Here is a 22,278-nt window from a genome sequence, read left to right as displayed (position 1 = left end):
CTGAGTTCAGTTTACTATTCTACTTTGATTTTAGTATATGTTGTTCATATCCAGCCATTGATTTATGGCTCAGAAAATCGGACAATTAAACAAGCCATATAGGAAGTTACACGATCCCAAACCAGCGGGTCTAAAATGCACTTATCAGGCTTGATGTAAGCTTACAACAAGTGGGATTTATTTATCACTAAATATTCCAAAACACGCATGACATTAACTAAAGAATAAGCAATAACAGGAAAATAAAAGCATGGAAGTTTATATTCATATACTGGATAATTGGTGACATTTATAATGTACTAAATGTAAAAAAAAAAAAAAAAAAAAGTAAATCCATGTGGCGAAACTGATTTCGCTTCATAAATGCCAGTTTGAAAACACTAGCGCGAGCCAGTACGAACAAAAATCGGTTGATAGGTTAGACTCCGCCCCCAATAAACGGGCGGGTGACATCCCGGCCCCTAGAACGTCAAATCCTCGGGAGCCAATGAAACGCCGCGCTGGGCCCAGCGCCCGACCGTAATGCTGTAGTTCTTCAGCCGCACGTGATAATGTTCCTCAGTGGCAGCCGCGGAACTAGGAAGCGGACGGTTTCTTTGTCGTCTTCCTCGGCAGCTATGGGCTCGGCCACTCTTCTGCTGATGCTGCCCGGCGTCTTGCTGGGCCTATGTGCCGGAGAGAGCCTCATCCCCGGCCGACATTTGTGGTTTGGAAGACCTAGTGGTTTGGAAGACCTAGTTTTGGGAGGCCGGCACCCCGCTTGGCCCTGGGCCCTGGAGGACCTGTCTTCGCTCGAATCGGGGTTCTTAGGGGTTCTGCAGGAGCCGCAGCTGGATCCAGAGTGCAAGGAGCTCTTGAATGCCTTCGCCAATAGCAGCCTAAGATTGGCTAGCTGCTTAATCCAGAGCGCCCGGCCTGTGACGCTCTGCCAGAACTGCTATCGCCAATTCGGGGAAGTCATGCAGCAGTTCGAAAACATCGAGGTGCGTGGATCGGGTTCCTTAAAACACTGGGCTCAAGCGGTAGACTCTTTCAGTTTCTCCCGGAACATGGAAGCAGTCCCACTACTGTCCCGCAAGTACTGCTGTTGAAGCAATAAAAGATTCTTGTGGTGCCTTGTAACATTTGTTGCTTTTGTGGATTGCTGTTGCATCCAATGAAGTGGGGGGTGGGGGGCTCTACTTATCTATGTTGATTAGACTCTACCGTATAAAGGGTCTCCAAGGCTAGTTGTGCAGCTGCCACCGAGAATCGTGGCAGTCTTTGGGAAATTATAATTTGATTTGTTTGTTTTGGAGGCTAATGCTTGGGATAACACCGTGTGCTTTGTCTAAAAACACTGCCTATGGGGTTTTCAAAATTGTAGTGGTGGAACGTTTTCATCTGGGGGGGTGGGGAGGCTCGTCCCTTATTACTGTGGAATAAAACCTGGAGCCTGCTTCCTGTGGCTGATGGGAGAGGGAACTCGTGAAACAAGTGGGAGCTACAGTCAACCTATATAGCCTACCTTAGAGTAGAGAGGTTCTTTCTGGGATGCAAATTAAGAGTTTGCTTTCCTTGTCAGTGGGATTGCTCATAAGCATCTCTATCTTTGCAGCAAGGAGAACTAGTTGGCGTTATCTTTTGATAATATGTCTGGGCAGTGGTCAAGTTGTGCAGATTGATGCTTGGATAGTCAATTTCTTTCCCCTCCTCAGCAAGTGACAGCATCTGGCTGAAGTTGGCTGATCTGCAAAGATGAGCAGTGTCAGGCCTGCTTAGTAATTGGATAGGTAGGAGGACATCAGAGGAGACTAGGCTACATTTGGAAGATGAAAAATACAATGACCAACCTCTTCCTCATCGTGCCAAAATGCCCTGTGCCCATATAAGCATATAAGTCACTGGGAATGTGACTGAAAGGATAATTTGTTTAGGTAAACTTTGAATTTGCCATTTTCCATATTCATATAAAATAGGCAAAGGCTTGCAATGATCTATCCACATGTTTATTCTCTGGCTTACAAATCCCAGACAGGCACAAAAAACTCAATTACTGAATCCTTCATGGATTATCATGCAGGGTATTCAGTCTGGTGTCTACAAACTCTGAAAAATTAGAAATAAATCAACTGACCTAAAGGCTTGACTGAATCTGAAAAAAAAATCACATTGTCACTTTAAATTAAATTCAAAGGATAGAAGTATGCGGTCCATCATATGATTTTTTTCACATGTTAAAATGACAGAAATAGAAAATATGCAAGAACTGATTGGAATGGAATGTTCTCTTGCATTGCAGCTTGTAAATAGAGTTAATCAAATTGATGCAAATGCTTTTATTAATCAAGGATGGCTCAACTTCTCTTCCACTTACAGACCTGGTCTGGGTCGAGGTGACTTTCTAAAACAGATTTGGGAATTGTGTGGGAATTGGATGAAAGAGAATTCATTTGTATGAGTGGACCCACTTGGGCATTGATGAATTTTATCTCAGAATATTTTCATCAGCAAAATGTTTTCAGAACATCTCTTTGTTTATAGAAAAAAAATCACAAAAATATTTTCAAAATGTATGGATTTGATATCCAAGTTACAAGAATGTCCCAAATGTGCTTTTTCAAGAGGTAGCTGGACTTTCTTGTTCCAGTTGCCTCTTGAAAATACAGCTTTGAGACAATCATGACCTGGATGACTGAGAATCTCCATAGACATTAAGTTACAAGAATGTAGATATCTGGTGAAATAAATGATCTCTCAGCTTGTCATTTATATATTATAAAAAGACAAAGATATCTAGTGGAGAAACTTAACAGATGTTCTCAGCAACTGGTGGACTTCCTTTGAGAGAGCTGTTTCAGTTTCTGAACAATTTAATTGGGAAAAGATGCCAGGGCATCTTTTATGCCATTTATTTGGATAGTACATGTATGTCCCAATTTTATTAGGAAGATAACATGTTTACAATGCAACACTATATTTACTCAGAAATAATGATTTCTAACTCAGTGGGGCCTTCTCCAGTGGAAAGCTAGTTTATATAGGTTTGTAGCTTTAAAATGCAATCCTACAATACCATAGGTAATATATACTTGATTTCTGGATCTGCTAGCAAATGATTTCTATATGTGTATTTTCTCCTTTCAGAATACTACTAAGACTAACCGATGTGCCCAAAGTCTCTTGATGTCAGACAGGCTGCAGATGGTTGCGCTTGTGAACAAGTTTTTTAATGACACATGGATAAAAGCTAGCTGTTCAAGTATGTACTCTTTTTGTCTGCTTTCTTGTCTATATTTGAATATTCAAGATGAATAAAAGACAGTATATATTTTTCTACTTTTTAAAAGCTATTTATGAAGATAATACATAACACCTCAATATGCATGCTTCTTCTCTGGTATTAGTTTCAATATAAGAGATAATGGTTCCGAGAGCTAAGTAATTGTGTGTTCATTGTTCTCAATTTCTACAAATCCTGATTGGGTTCATATACTTCTGCCCTGGATAAGCATATTACAATTTATTTATTTGAGCCCATAGAACACACACAGAATAGTTTATAATTCACAGCAGCTGAGTTTATACAATATACTAAGCTAAAGCCAACCAAACATTGTAGCAAAACCAAAGTATAATAAAGATCTTATTTCTGGAATGAGATGTGAGGAATGGACCAGGTGAAGAGGTGCAGGTGAACAGAGAACATGGCAATCCACCATGCTTATATGATAAGTCTGTGTTTCTTTTGATGGAATGGCATATCCTTTTTAATGAGGTGTATAGTATGTGCTGGATTAGTCATACCTGTATTGCTTTTATTAGTTAAATGAACTGATTGATATTTTTGTTACATATTCATGTATTGCTTTTATTAGTTAAATGAACTGATTGATATTTTTGTTACATATTCAGCGACACTGTGTATTTCTCAATTGTTACTTTCATTCTATTCATTAAAATAGGAAGGGAAATTACAAGAGATGATGATGATTGAGGAAATATCTAAAATAATGTGCTGTTCATCATTGTTTAAAACCCTTAAGCTTGCATCATGTGTGTATACACACATACACACAGTATATATGTATACATATGTAGATACATAGAATATGTGTGTAGGAAAAGTGAGAAAAAAGGGGAAATACAGTATTTTACATAAATGTTTTGATAAACGTGTATGTCGGGTGTCAAACTCATGTCATCACGGGGTTGTCACGTGATTTATCGGGACTTTTCCCCCCTTCTCTAAACTGGGTGTGGGCGTTGCCAGCGCATGATGCATCTGGGCCATAGGCCATGAGTTTGACAATCCTGATGTATGTGTATGGGCTTTATTGATGTTTATACATTATGTTCACTGCCTAGAGTTTGTAGGGTGGACCCATAGATTTGAGAAATAAATAGGACAATTAATGCATGTGGTTAAGGTATGAGGTAGGAAATCATGAGACTATGAGTTCTAGTTCTGCCTAAGGCAGGGGTCCTCAAACTATGGCCCGGGGGCCAGATACGACCCCCCAAAGCCATTAATCTGGCCGCGCAGGACCATGAGGCTGCCCCGCCCACATCACCCTGCCTACCCGCTGGCCTCCACCTGCCTTCTGGAGGCCGGGGAGGCCGAAAATGAGATGCACGGAGGCCTCTGGAGGCCAAAAATGGGCCTGTTTTTTGCCTCCCCGGCCTCCAGAGAGAGAGAGAGAGGGAGACACACACACACACACACACAAACAGAAGTCCCTCATAAACACCCCAAGGCAGCCATATCCCTTCACTAACCTGCTTTCCACCCTCAGGAGTATAACAAATTAAAGTTTAATTTGTGTGTATTGTTTGGACTGCTGAATTGGCCACGCCCACCCAGTCACATGACCACCTAGCCATGCCCACCCAGCTGGTCCAGCCCCCAAACAATCTGAGGGACCGTGAATTGGCCCCCTGTTTAAAAAGTTTGAGGACCCCTGGCCTAAGGCATGAAAGCCAGCTGGATGACTTTAGGGTTCTCTGTCTCAGCTCACCTCGCCTCACTGGGTTGTTGTGGGGAAAATAGGAGGAAGGAGTATAGGTATGTTCATTGCCTTGAGTTGTTTATAAATATAATAAAGGCAGAATATAAAAATAATAAATATTGAACAGCCATGTAAACAATTTCAATGTATCATAATCAGCAACAGATAGTCTGCATCTGTAAGCAACTTGTTCATAAATTGCAAGTTGAATTAATTGCATGAAGCTTAATTATTTCTTGGTTCTTAATGCATGATTGTGTCAATATTTGTGGACTTGTTCCAGCAATTCAGTGCTGTCTAGAGAAATAGTGATATCCAAGAAAATACATTTTTACTGATACATACATGTAAATAGCTGTGTACAAAAGTTAGCAGGCTACAGCCCTGTTGTTTCAATTTATCACAAGAATGTTGGATAGCCACACAATTGACATAGAGTTGATGCACGTGATCATTATTTATTTAAATTTCTAAGGCTGTTAGGCCATAATAATTTGAAAAACAATTCAAAACAATATAACACCTAGGAAAAAAATGATGCCTGTAGAAACAATAAAATCCACATGTTGAATTCAAAACATGCCCATAAGAGGCCCACCTCATATACTAGTCCAGGGCCTGAGGAACAGCCAATTTTTGAGAGCCTATTTAAACAAGTTCAGGTAGGGGCCATACAGAACACTATGGGAGATACTATTCTCAAGGACAAGCACTGCAACAGCATATTTGTGTCTGAGTGTTCCTTTGGACATTGGATGTGAATATCCTTCTAGAATCTGTTTGTGTTAGCCCTTTATTTTCTTGTTGTAGCTTATAATAGTAGAATCTTGAAAGCCTGCCAGAGTTTTCCTCTGTCTCTCATATATCTCTTATATCATAAAGAATCAAGGTGGAGTTGAGTCTCTCTCTCTCTCTCTCTCTCTCATGCTCCCGTCTTTTATCATATTATGATGTTGTTTACATTCTCTCCTATCTTTTAAGGATTCTGCTAATTGCTCTTGCATCCTCTTCATTTTTATCCCTGCATTCTTCTACAGTTTGTGCTCTTCAGCTGCCAAAATGATGTTAAGTAAAATGTTCTAATGAACATACTTGACATGGAAGCTGATTTGAAAATCACCTTAAATTGTGTGTGTGTGTTTTAGATAAATAATGGCTAATTTTGCCAAGCAAATATACTGCCTTTTTTACTTGTACTTAACACAGACTTGTAAAGGTAAATTATAGCTCAGTGGTGTGTTGTGACAAGAATGACACATGGCTTGGCACAGCTGAAAGGAATATTCAGAAGCCATGTTTAATATTAAACAACTATCGATGATCCTAACTGTAGTTTGCAGTTGCCTTATTTCTAGAAGTCATAGTTGAGATTAAACCTCTATTCAAGAATTGGACACGACACTGAACTTCATTATTTTTGTAACAAAAAGTAAACTGCAACCTCCATAGTGGCACTAATGAAAAAGAGGAGAGAAAATAGCATCCAGGCACAAGGCTTGTTGGTATAAAATGGTGAAGGTTCATTCTCTGAACTTATGGGTTGGTTTCTGAACATTTCGTTACCAGGCTAGGTAACCTCTTCAGTAGAGTTTAGGGAATGCCAGTGTCCGTATTCTTCTGTTTATAGGGGCTTCAGGTGTGGGTGTGTCAAGGGTCTTGTGATGGGTCGTGTGTGTGTGTGTGTGTGTGTCATTCTATTACATATATCATATTATATTTAAATTGATACTCTCCTTATCACTACATGGCACTCAAAGTCAGTCTTACTCAGGAACAATTTATCAAAATATATATGTGAAAGAATAACTCATGAATGAAGGCAAATATATGTGTCCCAGGATAATGTTGCAGGATCCAATCTGGGTCAGTCACTGCAATTAGAGATATAGTCTTCCGAGCTTTTGGACTTGTGCTGGAGCCCATCCTCAGGGAACTTCTCTCCACCGGAACGTGTGCTTTGGGCTATTCCATGCATAGTATTTATATGGTGCCTGGTTCTCTGTGGCCTCTAGCTGTTGATTGGGTACTGTTGACCGACCATTAAGTCATTGGCTGTTGTTTCCTTGTGCTGCCTAGTCCTAGCCCAAAGCTTTAAGTGCCTTCAGTTGAATCAGTATAGAGGCCCCCTTCAGATCTTTACAATTCAGATGACATTCTAAGGGGACAAGGAAATAAAGCTTTTTGTGTATGAAAGAATAACTTTTTAAAAAATGGAACACTTTTTGAAGATGCCTTAAATGATAGTTACAATATCTTAAGCTAGTAGTGGACAATTTGATACTACACAGATTATCTGAGTGTGACTCCCACAGTCTTGCTATTACTCATGCCAATTGAGGCTGATGAGATTTGGATATTAAAGCATCTGGTATTTTAGCCCTCATTTGTTTCCTCTCTATGCTCATCTTTACACAGTGTTGCTTTATGGAACCACACAAAGCCACTCTGAGTTGTCTCAAAATCTACTTATGAGATCACTTTCTAATTTCATCCAATTGGATAATTTCAGATAGTATAAGGACTACTAGTTAATGTCTATATCAGTTTTAAGAGAAAATATAGATCATATGACAGAAGCCTGATACTGGGATGCCTTGTTAAGCCTATCCATTTATGTTCTCTTTGATGATTTTAAATATTCTCATCCTTCTCAATCTCACTGCTGCCTCTGATTCAACTGAGATTCTCTCCTCCCCTATTTTCCTTTGTTTCTAAACTTCTGCAATCCTAACTTCAGCAAGAAATTGTTCCACATGCTTAATCTATTCTTTTACAGACTGGGTTCACATGTATTTGGCAAAAGGCAGTTTGTTTCATTGTGGCATAGCATGTTATCCATGTAAACAGTGCATATTTTATAATCCATAATTAAACAAATCATGGATTAATGTGATTTATGAATTTATTGGATATTTCTGTCTCTCCTTCTCCTCCCCACCCCAAGAGCCTGTTGTTTCCTGTGCTTGTTTAGTGTCACTTATTTTGTGATGATACACATTCTATATCTACCCCTTCACCTTTGGAAATCGAAAACTGATTGTTTGGATGCCTCTTCCTATCCAAACATTTTTCCTTCCAAGCTGCCTTTTCCTTCACTGCTGTTACTCTCTGATAACATCAATATTACCTAGTCACCCCTACATTTCTGTATATTGTCAAATTATGATACTTTTCCTCTGTTAGTAAAAGAACAAACTTTTCCTTAAGTGAAAACTGTTGTCTGTGTCCTGGTCCCTCTACTCCCCCAGTTTTATCCCCATGTTCACTTAAAGCCATCTTGTACTCTACTATAATTTTCCTCATCTTTCTGATTAGCAACTCTACAATTTCCTTCAGTTTATTGTTTTTCTTTTCTGTAAGGTCACTTCTCTCATATTCTTTTGCTCCCTGTTATATCTGGTATAAACCCAGACCAAGCCAACAACCCTTATTCCTGCTAAGCTTCTATTCAAAACTCAGAATTTCTACCATTTCCCCCTATTTCTTTTATCCTATTGTCAGATTGAGCATCTTATTGCTTAATTTGGTAGTATTTGACAACAAACCTGCCTTGCAAAGTTTCCAAGAATTTACAACACCTTTATTTTGGAAGATATTTTTTGGGCCATTTTTGGGGCAAAAGATCTAAGGTCTTGACTTGTTACCAGGATACCAGCCTAGCCTCTCTTTTTTCCTCTTTCCCCTCCTCTTTCCTCCTAGCATCATCTTAGTGGAGGAAGAGTGCACTTAATGGGCAAGGATATTTCCCCTACTCTCAGTTCCTGGAGTGTATGGGATCTATTTTAGACCCTCTCTTTTTGGGGTGTTTTTTTTTTTTTTTTTGCGCTTTACAGAATTTCAGCAGCATACCATCAGAGAACTGTATAAAGAAGGGAGAGCTGTAAAAAGAAGGGGACTGCACCTGATGATGTAGTGTCACTGATTGTGAATGCCTTAGTGCAGCATTTGTCATCCTTTTCATTGCAGGTTCATAGATTATACTGTTTTACTTATATGACTGTAAATTTAAAAGTAGAATAGCTATCTGTAAAATAAATAAGCCTTTATCTAAAACAGCCTTTTGGAAGTGGATACTGGCAATTTATTAATGCTTTTGACTCTTCTTTCATAGATTGTTTAAAGAAGAAGAACGAAGGCTTATCGGCTGGTACAGTGACGTTCCTGGCCTTATACAATGAATCAATGGCATGCTTTAAACAGAACCTCCAGGTACTTAATATTGTTTATTAAGGGTATAGTTGAGCCCTCTAATTGTGTAGTGAATTTTCCCCTTTTTTTTCAGACCAAGGCGCTGCAAATATAATTTACCAACTCTTACACAGTTTAAGCAGATAAAACAATTATCTTTAAAATGCAGGTGTTCACTACTGAGAACAAAATGCATTCTAATTAATGTTCACCTCTATTTCATATGCAATTATGGCGCTGTTTTGGTTTCACAATAGTTGATAATTATATAGGAAGAGTCGTATAATCTCTTCATATAGTAAATCACTTTTTACATTATTCTAGGCCTTGCCACCTTCTGATGTAACTATATGGGTCATCTGGTATGTTATCATAGTATAAGTTTAGTCATGAGTTATTTAAAAAGTTGGTTTTTCACATATAGTATCTGCTATTAAAATCTTTCTAAATCTAGTATCACTATAAAGTTGGAAAGATGTGGCCAACGTCTAGGATATGATCCAGCCATGTTCAGAACTACTATGCCTTCATTATTCAAAACGTCAGACTTGTGTATGCCATGATGTAATTTATATCATCAGAGTGTTTACTGTTATGAAGGATGATAAAATTATAACCAGAAGCTTAAAATAGTCACTGTCGAAATTCAATTCATTTGTAATTTGCAAAGTATCTATCACTGCTCTGCTTTGGTTGTTATGTTTAGAACAGGAATCATATTCCTATTACTATACTAATGCTATGCTATGCTATTGCTATTGCTATTGCTATTGCTATTCTATTCTATTCTATTCTATTCTATTCTATTCTATTCTATTCTATTCTATTCTATTCTATTCTATTCTACCTGGCTTCCCTGAAAATAAGACATCCTCTGATAATAAGCCCAATCGGGCTTTTGAGCGCATGCGCTAAAATAAGTCTCCCCCCAAAAATAAGCCCTCCTCAAAAATATTTAAACACAGAGCAGGAAATCAAGTAACATGGCAAGAGGAGCCCCAACTTGCTACACGCACCCCAAAAATAATAAGACCTCTCCAAAAATAAGGCCAAGCGCTTATTTCAGGGTTCAAAAAATATAAGTCTTATTTTTGGGAAAACACGGTATACCATACCACACCATACCATAATTGAACTATAATGTGAGTGTTTTATTTATTCACAAAAATGAAATTTTTTTGGAACATTCTTTTTTCCTATTATATAGAAAAGTTGAATACCTATGAACTATTAGAGAAAGCAAAATAGAAGAACAGTTAGAGTCAGTGGAATTGTATAAGATTTTTTTTCATTACTGAAGAATGACTGACACAGATGAATTAAATGAAACATTGGGTAGAATCAGAATGAATTATGAGAAAACTCAGCTAAGAAGATTCTGAATTATAATAAAAGAAAGAAAAAAGTTATCGGGATAGGTATAGAATTAAAAAAAGTGGAACTGCATATAGAAACCTCTGTTCCCCATGTTTCCTTCTATGTGGAGGAACCCCCCCCCCACAGCCCTATACATATTTGCAGGAGGCACCTCAGTGTAATCTGCTGAAATTGCTTAAAAAACTCATTGTGATTGGGCACTTTTACCTTCAGGAGAAAGTGCAAATCTTTAAGTGCCTTCAGTTGAATGAGTATAGAGGCCCCCTTCAGATCTTTATACTTCAGATGCAACAAATTAACATTCTCTTAAGAGGACAAGGAAATAAGGCTTCTGTTTGTGAACACTGCCTGCTTTGCATATTTATTTTAAACACAGGGGTGAATTTACTCAATCTTCTATAATCTGTATACTCTATGGATAAATTGGAAATTCTCTGGTAATTTGGGATTTTTTGCTGATTTATTTCAAATAATATGACCGCCCATCTCAAATTCATGACTAACAAAATTTAAAATTAAAATTAAAATACCATCAGTAGCTGATTGTAGCTACAAAACCATCAACAACAATTAACCCAGTTACCGCATGGGCTTCACCCCATACCAATGACAGAACCATGTCTTTAAGGCTTTACAAAAAACAAGTTGGGTGGGGACTAATCCTGTCTCCAGGGGGCTGGTATTTCAAAGGACTGATACCATGAAAGAAAAGTCAGTTTTCTTGTATACTGCCAGATAATGTTCCCTGGTAAAGTCCCTCTGCTGCTGGACTTTATAGAACAGATAGACATAATTGGGAAAAAGCAGTCCCTCAAAGAACTCAGCCTCATGCCTTGAAGGGTTTTATAGGTTATTACTAACACCTTGAATTCAACCTGGACAAATACTGGTAACTAGTACAGCCCATGAAGCTGGGGTGTAACATGCTCTGATTGAAAAGTGCACATGCTGCTGGATTCTGCACCGAGTGTAGTTTCCACATAAAATGCATTGCTGTAGTCCATCTGAGAAGTGACCATAGCATGAGGGACTATGAGCAGGGTCTCTTGGTCAAGGAATGAACATAACTGGCACACAACACAAAATTATGCAGAGTTCCTTCTGGCCACAGCTATTACTTGTTCTGTGAACAGGAGCTCCAGTTGAACTGGAAGATCCCCAAAATGCACACAGGGTCTGTTAGGGCAGACAAATACTGACATTTTGCCATCCTTACCACCACAGACAAGGTCTTTAGTGGCACTAATTCATGCAGAGTTGAGTTCACTCTTTGTTGCCCTTCAGTAGCACTTTAATTTTCTTTCATCTCCCTCAAGACCTCTGTAAACCAAAGGAAATTGTGAGAACCGCAGGAGGAGAGAGTCCACACGGGCCTGGTCTGATCCAAAGCTCCACTACCCTCTCATTCTTGGATATAAGGAGGGCCTTGTTTGGTCCATGTAGCAGACTATCAAGAGCAACCCAAAGTTCCATTAGTTGCCTGGGATGGATTAGCCAAATAAATCCAGCCTTCCTGTGCTGGGGGATAGTGCCAGAAAACTCCATGGTTACCAGAGAATGATTTAACCATTAGGGGAGGAGCAACAGAAAGCTCCCTCAATTCCAGACTATGCTGCCACTGCTCTGACAAAGATCAGATCAGGTTGGGACCTGGGTGATCCAAAACTTTGCTCTTACTAGAAGTGTCCCAGGCAAGAATATATAACCTTGTAATGTTGTTTTTTGAAGATTGTGTATATTTAAATACATCCTCTGTATTATCCTTGATAATGAATAATGTAGTACTTTTCTGTTCATGTTTGTCTTTTTCTTCTGTTTTTCATATTGATCAGATATCAAATGTTAAAATGTGCTGTTGTGGTGGTGTTCTGCTATACCAAAACAAAGTACTGATTGTTGATGTAACAGTCATTAACATAACTGTTTTGCATTGATGTGAGAATAGTCAGGAGCTATTGAATAATGAGCATTGTCAGCAGGAGGTAAATGAAAAGAATAGCGGAAGTTGGACAAGAATGGATGTACTGACAGCTTGAAAACATATTAATTATTTTCACCCAACATCCTAGTTACTGCATTTTGGCAGCATTTATCTTTCACATCACATACTGCAATTTCTTCGTAACTCATACTTTTAAGTTATAAAATAACTCCATACCTCTGAGTATGATCCCTCTGGAATCAAATCCCTCTGGAATCAGCTGCCCCCAGAGATAAGGAGAATCCAAGACCTCGGTGCCTTTTGCCGTGCCCTTAAAACCTTCTTTTTCCAGCAAGCCGGGCTGGCCTAACACTTTTTAAAATGTTTTTAATTGTTTGTTATTGTTTTTAATCATGGGGCCAAATTTATATATATCTTTTTAATTGTATTTTAATGTTTGTAGTTTATGCTTTTACTTGGCTGTTCACCGCCCTGAGTCCTCAGGGGGAAGGGCGGTATACAAATTTAAAAATAAATAAATAAATAAAAAATATCTTCCTGAATTACTGGTGTGACAACTTGCCTCTCCTTAACTATTAAAATCATGTGCCTGTTAGTTTTAGAGGAAGGAGCAATCATGAGCTCAGAATTATGTGTCTTTGTGTATCTGTGTGCATGCATGGCCCTGCTTGCCTTCAAGTCCCTATTGACAAGTCCCTTTTCTTGCCAATGTTTTTGGAAGTGTTTTGTCATTGCCTTCTTCCTAGGGCTAAGGGGAAGTGATTGGCTCAAGACCACACAGCTGGCTTTGGGCCTAAGGCAGGATTAGATTAGTTTCCTGTTTCTAGCCTGGGGCCTTAACTACGGTACTACACCAAACTGGATCCATTAGTTCAGGAGTTTCCTATAAAAGGATGGTTATTACATCACAAGAATAACAATAATATAACGATATGAATATTCACTGAGAGTTTTAGTTAGACTTTCAGGTGAGATCCTGAGACTGATAAATCTTGGCCATAGTGAATGTTTGCTTAGATTTGCTCTATAAAATATTTATTAATGACATTGTATCATAAAGAATAACTAAACCAGGAAGCTTAAGGAACCCATCCATCTAAATCTTTATTTGTATTTTTTGCAGTGTTTCTTCAGTAGAAAATAGAGGTAGTCCTCAACTAACAACCATTAATTCAGCAACCATTTGAAGTCACAACAGCACTGAAAAAAATTATTTACAATTGGTCCTCACGTTTATGATTGTCGCAACATCCTTATGGTCACATGATCAAAATTTGAGTGTTGGCAAATGGCATATATTTATGACTATTGCACCGTCCTGGGGGTTATGTGATCGCCATTTGCAACCTTTCATGTTGGCTTCTGACAAGCAGTCAATGAGGGAATGACCATATGCTTCACTTAATAGCTGTGATTCACTTAACTGTGGCAAAAAGGTCATAAAATTAGGCATCCACCTTGCTTAGCAATGGAAATTTTAGTTGCTATTGTAGTACAAGTTGAAGACTGACTGTAGGAGTTTCTATTTTATCTTGCAATTGTTTTTTTGATAATTGTGGCAGTCTTTGGATTCAAACTCATTTTGAATTTTCTAACCTATTATTTAAAAAAATAATTATACTTCAAACTCATCTTGAATTTTCTAATCTATTCTTAAAAAAAATATTTTCTTGGTTTATACTGTATGGCCAGGAAGGTAACCTGCTACCAAGTAACTACTCAGTGGTCTGCAAGAACTGCAATGTTACATATAAAAACTTGAGTTCCCACTACAGTAAGATGCAGAGGAGTGAGCAGCATGAGGAATCTGGAGAACAGTTTCATTTGTGCATTGATATAGAGGATGCAGTAAGTCTTACTTTCTATTTTGTTTTCTGTATACTATCTACTCATTTGTATCACACCTCAATATACTCTAATGTCTCAAGTTGGCTTTTGTCCAATTTAGTTACTTCATTATTACTAATCTCATAAGAAAGATTAATTGTAGATAAAATTCCAGTGCAGTAAAACAGAATATAGAATTGATAAAACCATAGCATAGTGTCATTGTCTTTTGTGCCTTTTGGGAAAATACAGCTTTTTAAATAACACAATAATAAGGGTAGTTCCTGATAAAGGAAGCATTTTAATGTAGGTTGATAGTTTATATAGGAATCTGAAATGACTTGATGGCACTTAATCAATTCTACATATATTGGTAATAATTTAAATAAACCTAGTTCAGGCATTTTGGCACTTTCCAAAGCTAAATAGCTGAAAACCCACCAGTGTTTCATCTAACAATAAAAACATCTTTTTCTGGCTGTCCAGTTTTGTATTTTCGCCTCTTGAATATGCAGTCTCTGTTTACCCCACTGGCTGGTTTCTCAAAGGATCAATTGAGAGGGATGTCTTTTGCGCATATACTCTGATGTGTTAGCAGTGATGAGGCACATTGCTTAGGTCCCATCAGCCACTTACAGTACATTAACCTTCTGTTGTACTTCTGTGGACATTCTTCTGACATTTTCTTAATTTGGCTCCACTGTTTTGTTTTAAGACTTTCTTAAAGACACATGAATTTGGCATCTTCTATATAGCAACCAAATAAGCAGATGCTCTTATTACTGTATGAAATGATTGGATTGTGGTTAATGCAAATTCAAATGTTGAACTATGAAGAACACCTTAATAAAGCACTTGGCTGCTACATTTAAAGCTTTTCAGGCTGGATATTTTAAAATATACGTGAAAACCCATGAGATTGCTAAATTTGCAAGTGCCATTAAGGATGGCCTGATAATTATAAAAACCATGTTGCATCTTATCCAGGGAGGCAGGATTTGTACCCAGTAAAAGCTAGACATATTGATCCTTATTCAATGCAGAACTTTGCAATTTACTCAAATATTGATGATTCCTCAGATTTATTTTTTATTTTTTACAATTGTATCCTTCTAGATGAACATCACACAAAGGCTGTGGAGCACAACTTTTAATTGTTCTGTCCCCTGCACAGATACAGTGCCAGTGATTGCAGTTTCTTTGTTCATTTTCTTTCTACCACTTGTTTTCTACTTGAGTACCTTCCTTCACTCAAAGCAGAAAAAACGTGTCCTGATTCTGGGTAAGTAAAATCACCCCATCTTTATGGTTTCTATTTGGATTTAAATAAAAAAAGGTTACAATACTGAAAGTGGTATTTGCACCTAAATGGCATGATGCCCAGTGTTGGGTGCTTTGGAATTTGGGACTCTGTTCACAATCTGATTAGAATAATCTGGTTTGGAAGTCGATAAGGCATCATTTGATTCTGTCCCACTGTTGCACTCTTTGAGTGACTAAACAAGTTTTAACTGTCTTTATCAAGCCCTTCTGAGTCAAAGGTGGCAATCCAGATGGAACGAATCAGACAATTGGATGATTTTCTCCTATCTTTTTTTTAAAGTAGTAAGGATAGTCAGCTTACTATCTACAGTTAACTCTTTCTGAACAACACACCTAACATATTGTTGAACATCTGTGATTAGCAATATCATATTCAGTATTCTAGTCAACTATTTATTTATAAAACTATTTGGCTGCCATTATTTAAATAAATGATGTGAAGAAGCCTCTCTTCATAGTATGGTGAAGTTACTGTATATAGGAATAACTGTCTCATACAATTCAACTGAACAGGTGAAACTCGAAAAATTAGAATATCGTGCAAAAGTTCATTTATTTCAGTAATGCAACTTAAAAGGTGAAACTAATATATGAGATAGACTCGTTACATGCAAAGTGAGATAGTTCAAGCCTTGATTTGTCATAATTTTGATGATTATGGCTTACAGCTCATGAAAACCCCAAATTCACAATCTCAGAAAATTAGAATATTGTGAAAAGGTTCAATATTCTAGGCTCAAAGTGTCACATTCTAATCTAAGATAATTAAGCCATAACACCTGCAAAGGGTTCCTGAGCCTTTAAATGGTCTCTCAGTCTGGTTCAGTAGGAATCACAATCATGGGAAAGACTGCTGACCTGACAGTTGTGCAGAAAACCATCATTGACACCCTCCATAAGGAGGGAAAGCCTCAAAAGGTAATTGCAAAAGAAGTTGGATGTTCCCAAAGTGCTGTATCAAAGCACATTAATAGAAAGTTATGTAGAAGGGAAAAGTGTGGAAGAAAAAGGTGCACAAGCAGCAGGGATGACCGCAGCCTGGAGACGATTGTCAGGAAAAGGCCATTCAAAAGTGTTGGGGACTTTGACAAGGAGTGGACTGAGGCTGGAATCAGTGCATCAAGAGCCACCACACACAGACGGATACTGGACATGGGCTTCAAATGTCATATTCCTCTTGTCAAGCCGTTCCTGAACAACAAACAATGTCAGAAGCGTCTTACCTGGGCTAAAGACAAAAAGAACTGGTCTGTTGCTCAGTGGTCCAAAGTCCTCTTTTCTGATGAGAGCAACTTTTGCATCTCATTTGGAAACCAAGAACCCAGAGTCTGGAGGAAGAATGGAGAGGCACACACTGCAAGATGCTTGAAGTCCAGTGTGAAGTTTCCACAGTCTGTGTTGATTTGGGGAGCCATGTCATCTGCTGGTGTTGGTCCACTTTGCTTCATTAAGTCCAGGGTCAACGCAACCGTCTACAGGAGATTTTGGAGCACTTCATGCTTCCTTCTGCAGATGAGCTTTATGGGGATGCTGACTTCATTTTCCAGCAGGACTTGGCACCTGCCCACACTGCCAAAAGTACCAAAACCTGGTTCAGTGACCATGGGATTACTATGCTTGAATGGCCAGCAAACTCGCCTGACCTGAACCCCATAGAGAATCTATGGGGTATTGCCAAGAGAAAGATGAGAGACATGAGACCGAACAATGCAGAAGAGCTGAAGGCCGCTATTGAAGTATCCTGGTCTTCCATAACACCTCAGCAGTGCCACAGGCTGGTAGCATCCATGCCACGCCGCATTGAGGCAGTAATTGATGCAAAAGGGACCCAAACCAAGTACTGAGTACATATGCATGCTTATACTTTTCAGAGGTCCGATATTGTTCTATGTACAATCCTTGTTTTATTGATTTCATGAGATTGTGAATTTGGGGTTTTCATGAGCTGTAACCAATAATCATCAAAATTATGACAAATCAAGGCTTGAACTATCTCGCTTTGCATGTAATGAGTCTATCTCATATATTAGTTTCACCTTTTAAGTTGCATTACTAAAATAAATGAACTTTTGCACAATATTCTAATTTTTTGAGTTTCACCTGTATATGTTGGCTGTTTTGGTACTCAGAATAATTTGACAGTTGATAAAAATGAACAAATAAACATGTTGCCCAGTTAAAGTAGTGGTCCATCTTGTCATTTGAAAAAAAAAAAAGGATTCAGTTTTCATTTAAGCATGGACAGCAATTATCTCATTTTCAGATTAGTAATTTTGTGTATTCCTGGTTCAACTCTTTAATGTGATTTCCCAAGTTTAAATGGTGGCCAAAAGTATTTTTGCTCCTGGAAATTAGACCAGACCACAATGACATAGGCCTTTGTATTCTGTTGTATTCTGTTTGGAGTTTGGAGCATTCTAGATATTACTGCTTATTGAAGAACTTTAGGTAGTTCATAACATTGGCCACATCATTAACTAGAAACTGTAATAGATAGCATGTGATAGCCTTGTTAATGTCAACTTTTGATCTATTTCTGGCACACTTAAGACTGATAGCCATGATCTATGAAATCTTGCATGACTTGAGGTCTATTACATTAAAAGGTTACTTTCCACCCTTTGAACTTGTCTAAATTTTAAGATCTGTTGCAAAACCCCTTTTCCCTCTCTTGCCATGGGAAAATGAGGAAAGGTATTCTCAATAGCTCCTCATCAGCTTTGGACCTCTTTGCACTGATTGGCCAGACTAATTCTCTGTCCAACTCTAAAAGTATTTAAACCAAGGTTGTTTTTCTGATTGATTTGTAACTATAATTTGGGATTTTTTGCATTATCACTATTTTTTATATTCATTGTGAGAAAGTATGAGGTCTCACAATGCTGTTGTACAATGATGCAAATTTAATTGGTAATTCGATGATATCATAACACATATACTAACACTATGACTTGTTCCAGATGCATCTCCATTCAAATTATGTTGATAGTGACTTGGATTTCTTGCATGAATATGCTATGAACTGTTTTTGTGTGATTTTATGCTTTTCTTCTCTTTCTAGGTAAGCGAATCGACTCAAATGCCAGCTTTGCGAACATCCAAGATAAATCCAACTGAGCTTTGGGATGCAATGGGATATTAATTTGATTGCTCTGAAGACAATTATAATTTAACTTTACATTATGCTGTAAAAGACTCTGTGTCTCAGATAGGGGTATGCACTATTGTGCAATAGTTCTTGGGGATGATATGATCTCCAGAGACGAAAAAGAAACTATATTCCCTCCTTCAATCCTTGAACTCTTGTCTTACTTCCTGATTGGTAAAGTTTTTATACTTTATATAATGGATTAATAACACTTACTTCCATGTGTGATGCACTTACATGAACATTCCTTTCTAATTCTTACCTGAATGCTGATTTATTTAAAAGTTATCATTATTGAAAAATGAAAAAAAAAATGAAAAAAATGAATTCAATGGCTTAATATTTATCAGCAGACAAATCTTAATGTTTAGTCTACATTACTACTAAAAATGCTCATAGAAATAAGCTTTGAATTTTATATACTATATTGCAGGCAATAAAAGTGACTATTAGAATTGTAATAATTACGGAAAAATGTCATGTCTTGATATTTCTAGTGTAGTATACTTGAATAAGTTCTTATCTCTATTGACTGGTTAAAAGCAAGATTAAACTAATGGAAACTCTGTTACTTAATTATTCTCTACCCCTAAAAGTATTTTTTATGAAGTGGCTTTTTATGTAAGGGTACATAGTATATTTATTAGAATTTACAGACAGTATTTTATTGCATTTGCTTTGGAAAAGTTATCCAAACTAAAACAAAGAAAAAAAAAGCTGAACAGGTTGTGGGGGAAATTGGGTTAAGAGAATAGAAAGAATTAACATGTACATTATAGGGAAAAGTTATTTATTTGGTAGAATAGTTTCATAGTATTTAAATAACAAAGTATATTGATAGATTTGTCTATCATTTTTTAAAGAAGTAAATATGAAGACAATTGCTGGCTCTTGGTGTCTGTTTGCAGAAGAACTTAATGATTTAACAAAAAGTACATTTAGAATGCATTCTTGGGGTTTCTGGGAGGCCATAGAAATACTGCACATTTCTCTCTCTGCAGGTGGAGAAGAAACTGCTAAAATAGTGTTTTCTTAAATAGTGTGGAATAGTCCTCAGCTGAAGTTGCCTTGTCCAGCAGTAACAAAAAAAGAAGGCATTGGGGAAAAGTCAAGGGTGTCATTGAACAAGATTTAGCTGGGCTCATACATCATATTGAACTGTGATTCTTTTAAATAATACTTTGTTCAGGAAACCAAAATTGACTTGGTTTACATAACATGTTATACCAGGGTGAAGAATCCAATCCCACATTACCTCATTTGAGGATTGGCTAAAATTTTGGGAACCATTTTTGGAGAGATTAAAGGTATCCTTAAAAATTCTAAATCCCCTGTAATAAACCATTGTTTCCATTTTGGGTGAATAAGCCTTCTTAATCATTGCTCTTGGTGCTGGAATAAGTGAAGAACTTCTGAAGCTAGTGTAGTTATTATCCATCTCTTTAGATCTAATGAAAAACAAGATTAAAAGTAGGGGTTTTGTTTAAAAGAAAATTTCCTATTTCCTCCCCATATCTATATCTGCTGAATACAACATAAGAATAATTTGCATATGGGTTATGCAGTATATTCAGGAAGGCAGTTGTTTAATCAGTTATTTCTGCGCAAGAAGGCAAAAGTTGTTGTATGGCACTCCTAAATAGTTTGCAGAATCTCTTTTTAAGTAGCTTGGTGGAAGCAACAGTAGGTTACTGTTGGAAAAGTAAGGGCTTAATACCAAACAGTTTCTAATGAATGAAAAAGGCATTGGGTGTCGGGTGGGATTGAGGAATATATCCAATTATGAAATGTCATTGTTTCATCCTAAAACTAAATTTTTCCATCTGAATCACAATTGGCTCATGATACTTGTTTTTTTTTTAATTTGATTTATATGCCGCCCTTCTCCGAAGACTCAGGGTGGCTTACAATGTGTTAAGCAGTAGCCTTCATACTTTTGTAGATTTTATACAAAGTCAGCTTATTGCCTCCACAATCTGGGTCCTCATTTTACCTACCTTAGAAAGAATGGAAGGCTGAGTCAACCTTGAGCCTGGTGAGATTTGAACTTGCAGTAATTGCAGGCAGCTGATGTTAATAACATGCTTTAGTCTGCTGCGCTACCAGGGCTCTGTATAGTGCAGATTTGGAAAAATCTGCACTGTATTGTTCAGTGCAGATTTGGAAAAAGTTGGGGTGTTAAGCCATTCTTAATCAAATGAACTGCTCTGATTGATGCTGAGTTGCTGGCTATATTTTAATGAGATACACACACACTTATGACTGCATAATAGTATTAGTGACAAGCTAATTATATTTGATCAGCAGGGCTAAGCTGATTTGAAATAAAAATATGCTGACTTCAAGAGAGTTCTGGATTTGCGCCAGAATTACAAAATTGAGCAGGTAATGATTGTAGAACATGACCTATATGTTGGATGAAATAATAAAAATAAGAGCAGATGCAGCATAGGTCCTGAAAAAGATTTGTATGTCACTGTTACAGTAATCTGCCTATTAGCATGTTACCTTTTATATTTTAAGATAGCTATTTTTCTATTCAGATTTCAAGACATGTAGATTTAGCCATGTCCTGCCCTTTAATAGCATTACATTGATTTGATGGGGAATGGTTCAAAGCAATCTTTTATTTATGTTGTGAGAGATTTTGTGCATAGAAAGGCACAGAATGACAGATTGGCTTATTAGCATTGGGTTTTTAAAGACATTTGCACTAAATATGTCTGAAAGTCACTACTCTCTTGGATGGTGGCTAAGCACTTTTCACAAAAGGTGTTTTGATAGAGTTGGTTTCATTATTTTCTTAGTTTTTGAGCCAAATGGAAATAACTTTCTATTGTTTTTCTGTATAAATGTAAAAAAGGAGAGACCTGTTATTTTTAAACTTGAAGATAGCTGTTTTATGATACAATCATGTATTTTTCATATTGTTTAAAATTGTCCATGATATATACATATCTTGTTAATGGATTTTCCTTTGTCTTTGGTTTTAATTTTAAACTTAATGTACATGTAAAACTTCTCCAATAAACAGCCAGAAAAAGTGTAATAAAGGCATGTTCTTTACAATTACTTTGAATTTTAGATTAACTGTATTTAATTTACTGAGAGGATGGCTGTTAAAAAATAATATATATCGGTATATTTTTATCCGTGACAAAAAGATTCTGTCCCAATAGTGGGTGTCAGAACTTCTACCTATATAATGCAACATTTCATTTCTTGTACGAACAGTGACCAAGTGTGTCATTATATACAGAAAAACATAATATACAGTATATGCAGAATGTCATTAGATATAGAAAAACAAGATGGATTCCTTGTTTTGTTGTGTACAGCACCATCAGTCCAACATGAGTATTCTTGCTTGGGATGATGTGAGTTGTAGTCCAGCATGTCTGCAGGACGAAAAGTTAAGAAAGACTGATAAGATGTTTTAGGGCATCCAAAATCTGGTTCTATTCATTTTTCTCAAATTGATTTTA

The 22,278-nt window shown here is 37.2% G+C and overlaps 1 protein-coding gene across 1 annotated transcript; it reads left to right on the top strand.

Moving 5' to 3' along the window:
* The first annotated feature begins 479 nt into the window (after window positions 1-479).
* On the top strand, window positions 480-21,846 carry OSTM1 (osteoclastogenesis associated transmembrane protein 1). The gene is made up of 6 exons (XM_034409114.3): window positions 480-983; window positions 3,127-3,241; window positions 9,100-9,197; window positions 14,188-14,343; window positions 15,439-15,604; window positions 18,707-21,846. Exons 1-6 carry the CDS (start codon window positions 552-554, stop codon window positions 18,760-18,762), a joined length of 1,023 nt encoding a protein of 340 aa, XP_034265005.2. The 5' UTR covers window positions 480-551; the 3' UTR covers window positions 18,763-21,846.
* Window positions 21,847-22,278: the final 432 nt, after the last annotated feature.

This window comes from Pantherophis guttatus, chromosome 1 (genome assembly GCF_059756535.1).
Source record: "Pantherophis guttatus breed Tessera chromosome 1, ASM5975653v1, whole genome shotgun sequence".
Lineage (NCBI taxonomy): Eukaryota > Metazoa > Chordata > Lepidosauria > Squamata > Colubridae > Pantherophis > Pantherophis guttatus.
The sequence above is the reverse complement of the archived record's forward strand: the minus strand, read 5'-3'. Positions and strand labels throughout refer to the sequence as shown.

What these genes read in the sequence shown, in the direction of transcription:
- OSTM1 (XM_034409114.3), top strand. Translation starts at nt 552, where the DNA reads ATGTTCCTCAGTGGCAGCCGCGGAACTAGGAAGCGGACGGTTTCTTTG. An exon ending in GATAAAAGCTAGCTGTTCAA is followed by an intron (nt 3,242 to 9,099) that starts GTATGTACTCTT and finishes CTTCTTTCATAG; the next exon opens with ATTGTTTAAAGAAGAAGAAC. An exon ending in AAAACGTGTCCTGATTCTGG is followed by an intron (nt 15,605 to 18,706) that starts GTAAGTAAAATC and finishes TTCTCTTTCTAG; the next exon opens with GTAAGCGAATCGACTCAAAT.